The sequence below is a fragment of the Rhagoletis zephyria genome, unplaced genomic scaffold (genome assembly GCF_001687245.7).
Source record: "Rhagoletis zephyria isolate East Lansing unplaced genomic scaffold, Rhagoletis_zephyria_1.1 Rzeph_scaffold_11324, whole genome shotgun sequence".
In the NCBI taxonomy this organism is placed as follows: domain Eukaryota; kingdom Metazoa; phylum Arthropoda; class Insecta; order Diptera; family Tephritidae; genus Rhagoletis; species Rhagoletis zephyria.
Genome location: NW_016168401.1, coordinates 7,290 through 11,357, shown reverse-complemented (window position 1 = coordinate 11,357; position 4,068 = coordinate 7,290). Strand labels below are relative to the sequence as shown.

Here is a 4,068-nt window from a genome sequence, read left to right as displayed (position 1 = left end):
ATAGGTTTTGCAAATTTTAGTGTAAGCAATTTCAGTTTAAAAGATGTAGATTTTGATCAACGCTATATGTAAATTGTGCATTCATTTCAGAAGCAATCTACGGCCGCTAATTCAGCCGCTGCAGCTGCTTATTATCAAATGTGTAATGGTTTGCAAGCTGCTTCCGTACGACCAGCTACTGGAAGTACTGCATATGGCATGTTCCTCGGCAACAAAGTCACTTATGTTGCGGCAGCTCCTGCTGCACCACCACTTGTCTACAATCAACATTCATCCACTACAACAAACTTTATTTCAAATAGCTTAGCAAATGCAGCACTTGCCTCCTCGCCTACCATTTTATACTCCAATCCGATGTTGACTACAACAACACAACAATATTTGAATACATTTTTCAAAGAGACTCAATATTTAAGTGGCGCCACAGCGCAAGGCCCTACTGTTGGTACAACTACAGGTATTTATGAGCGTTTGGTATACGCACAGATGTTGCAGCAGCAAATCTATCACCAAACACAACAGCAGGCTGCTGCTGTAGCAGCGATGTTCCACAAAACTCGTTCAGCTCGTGCTGCCACAAATGGAGGTGGAGCTGTCCCAATTGCTTGTAAGTAAATAGTCTGTTCCAATAGCAGTCCGGTTTACAGGATTTAGTCAGAACTTACAGGAAGTCGTTCCTATTGACATAAAACCTGTAAGTGGGAACACATTTGAGAGAGTAACTGAGCAACTGTTCCTAGTCAGAAGNTAAAATTTAGTGCCGTGTTTCCGTGCTGTTTTGGTTAGCGTAAACAAAATCAACTGTTCTCACATATGCACAGCATTGCCACAGCAATAATACACTTGCTTTATAGCTCATNTTAGTGCCGTGTTTCCGTGCTGTTTTGGTTAGCGTAAACAAAATCAGCTGTTCTAACATATGCACAGCATTGCCACAGCAATAATACACTTGCTTTATAGCTCATGAAACTAACCTTGCACTGTGGAATATTTTACACTTTCTTAATTGCATCATTATTCTTATTAGGTGCTCCAAATTCGCCACCTCAAAATGTGTCTTCACCAAATAAGATGTCAGGGTTGAATTTATGCGGACGGCAAGCAGTAATGCCCACAAACCAAACGGAAATGTTAGTGAAATCCCCGCAAGTTCCGCCTCCAATTGTTGCCAATGGTAACGAAGATAATGCAGCTCCAATGAACGATTAGTGAGGGATGCCTCCCATGGATTTCTTTAGTCTTCTTGTTGTTGTTTTATTGTCTTCTCCTTTTTGTTGTTATAATTTATCTACTTTTTAATTTAAAACATTACATTTAAAAAAATTTAATACGACGCAATAAAAATCTAACTTTAAAAATTTATATACGATCAGTTGTTATTGTACCGGCCCTACTTCATTCGGCTAGTGTATCGTGATTGTGCATTTTGTTGTACCGCATACAAATTCCCAAAAGAGAGTACTAATAGGCCCTACTTAAATCGTCTAGTTTACCAATATTTGTCGTCCAGTCCAAGTAACGGCTGGCCCAGGAAGCGTACTGTTTCGACGGACCGAACGGGGGGGTCTTAGCTGAGTGGGAGTGGGCAGTTGAATAGGGGGCGGTCCAGTCTGGTTGGGTATAAGTTCAAAGAGTCAGAGTTTTTGTGTGAATGATGCTGGGGTGACAGTCCTTGGCCAGATATTAATCTGGGTTGTTCCGGTTACGTAGACTCCACTGTCGTGGGAACACGTGGATGGTGAGTATTCGAAGGTCTAATACACTCTATGTATGTCTTTTTGGGCATTTCGGTACATCCTCGGGTTCAGTGGTTGGGTTACATATGTATGTTTCGAAGGAGGCTCTGCTTCCAGCAAATGTCTGTTCGGATACTTTCAAATGCTGCCAGCGAGCTGTTGCAGCTATGTACTTTGGCAGCTGAGTGCTAGGAAATGGAGAGGAAGCTGTCAAAGGTAACCCCTAACAAAATTTTACGGGTTACTCACCGTCGAAGTTGGAGAGTCATCTACGTAGATGACTTATTGCAGCTAAGCTCTCCCTCCAGGTGGGAAGGGGGTCGTCGTTGATTTGGCAGAATAGGTGGTAAGGCTTCATGCAGTGAAAGAGCGAGAAAGTTCTGCGATATCCAGGAATCGTGAACTTAGATCCGCCGTTTTAATTCCTGTGAAGGGAGGATACCTCAAAGTCCTTTCCAGTGTGGAATTATAACGGGTATCAAAAGCTTTTCAGAAGTCTAGCCCTGCCAGAACAATTATTTCGCTGGTGCGGTTACAGCTGAATATTTAAGCCGTTAAGGGTTGAGGTAGTACTGTGAGTGTTGTTAGATTGCAAGTAAAGTTCGTGTATAGTAAGGTAAGGCCTCAAGTATCTTCACTACTAGGAAAAGGAGCGTTTTCGGCTGATTGTACTCTATTTTGTTGGTTAGTTTCTACGGTTTTAGTAGTGTGACTACTCTCACAGACTTCCACATGTAGTGTGGTATTTAACTTCAGCCGGACCCAATTTTACCAGCATCAACATGCAAATTCCGCCAGGGCCAATGATAATGGAAGCTTTCGACTTCCGAATGGGTACCTAAGAATACTAAATAACTTACGCCTTCCTTCCTTCGGAAGCGAAAAGGCGCCATTACAAAATGTGACTCTCAGCAAGTAATTGCGATTGGTCCGCCTGGACAGGGAGATAACGATGAATCAATGCATACTCACACCAGATTGATTTACCAGTTGCTCAATATTTCAATTGAGATCCCTTTATTCGATTCCACGACAGCCAGTTAGTTCCACGCACGAGATGACTCGAGTCTTTACTCGACGAAGTGCTATTGTCTCGGCTGTCTAACTCTGTTTAGACCGGCAAATCCTACCTTACCTTCTTAGTATTCTTTGTATTCAGTGCTCTTTACTCTTCTACCGTAATGCCATTTATCACTGGTTTGTAGAAATCACTTACCAAAAGCTAAACTTTATAGATAAGTGAGCCAATGTGAAGGAACCGAACCCAGCTTTCAACACCTTATTTAGCCTTGACGAATCCAACTTGGCTATTACCCAATCAAAAACAGTGTAATACTTGGCTATGAAAACATCGCCCAAAATCCAAAAAGGGGTATCGGCATCCTCAAATGCTGGCATGCACAACGTCTCACCATATTCACTTGGGACTTCGAGAATGTAGTCTCTACCCTCGAGCTCAAATGTGGTGCCACCATTATTGAAGGAAGCCGTTGGTAAGCTCGCTACTTGCGCGAAATCGACAAAATATTCTCCCCATTCGTTGGCCACCGCGCCAATTCCGATTTGAAGATATTCGTAGACTAAGGTTGGTACGGCTAATAGACTAGTGCCTGTTTCGACAATAGCGAGGAATGGATACCGAATCGATTACGAATTGCCAATAACCTTGACTTGAGACCGGCACATACATAGGTGATATCACCAATGTTATGATTGCGATCAATGCCGGCCAATGTTAGGACACCACCATTGCTGGATGTGACATGCGTGCCAAATAGAAACCAAAAATTGGCGCGTCGATCAAACCTTGTCGGTATAAATGATAGAAAAGTGGTACCACATTGTCCACCGCAATCTGTTGATAGTTCATGCCAAGTATGCCCTCGAATTCCGAGTCGACGAATGTAGTACCCGGCTCTGCGGTTGCTGCTGCGAAAGTGGCATGAAAAACCCTACCGATTTTCCAAGGACTTAGATAGATTGATTTAATAAAGGCTGTGCACTGCGACCTTGAGGCTATTGTGTCCTCAGATCACACCAAAACATCTCTTCTAGACCGAGTGCTCCTATGAAACCAAGCGGTTTCGAGACGATAGAAGGTAAGTACGCGTAATCTCTGCCCACAACCCTCCCAGGCCTTCTCGCAACTGCATCGCATTCTAAAACGAGATGCAGTGGAGTTTCTGTTGCCATGTCGCAGTACCGAGAGTGTCGAATCTAAGAAACCGTCAAGAGCTGCTCCCGACGTTCTACCAGTTGGTTTTGCATAGAAACCGTAGTTTCGATCGTAGCTGTAAGGCACCATACTGCAGCAGCATGCGTTATGATCGGT

The 4,068-nt window shown here is 43.4% G+C and overlaps 2 protein-coding genes and 1 pseudogene across 2 annotated transcripts in view; 2 read left to right on the top strand and 1 right to left on the bottom strand.

Annotated features, from left to right (window-relative positions):
• Positions 1–386, top strand: part of LOC108377014 (secretion-regulating guanine nucleotide exchange factor) — a 3,152-nt gene extending 2,766 nt beyond the window's left edge. The window contains exon 5 of the mRNA XM_017633273.1: positions 321–386. The gene's annotated coding sequence lies outside the window, so the exon portion shown is untranslated. The remainder of the gene's footprint in view (positions 1–320) is intronic.
• The window catches only part of LOC108377013 (uncharacterized), a 2,316-nt gene extending 1,026 nt beyond the window's left edge, over positions 1–1,290 (top strand). Inside the window, exons 3-4 of the mRNA XM_017633271.1 lie at positions 91–607; positions 1,028–1,290. Coding sequence (XP_017488760.1) covers positions 91–607; positions 1,028–1,209 — 699 coding nt within the window. The 3' untranslated portion in view covers positions 1,210–1,290. The remainder of the gene's footprint in view (positions 1–90; positions 608–1,027) is intronic.
• A 1,725-nt stretch (positions 1,291–3,015) lies between these two features.
• On the bottom strand, positions 3,016–3,782 carry LOC108377016 (lysosomal aspartic protease-like; annotated as a pseudogene).
• Between the last annotated feature and the right edge of the window lie 286 nt (positions 3,783–4,068).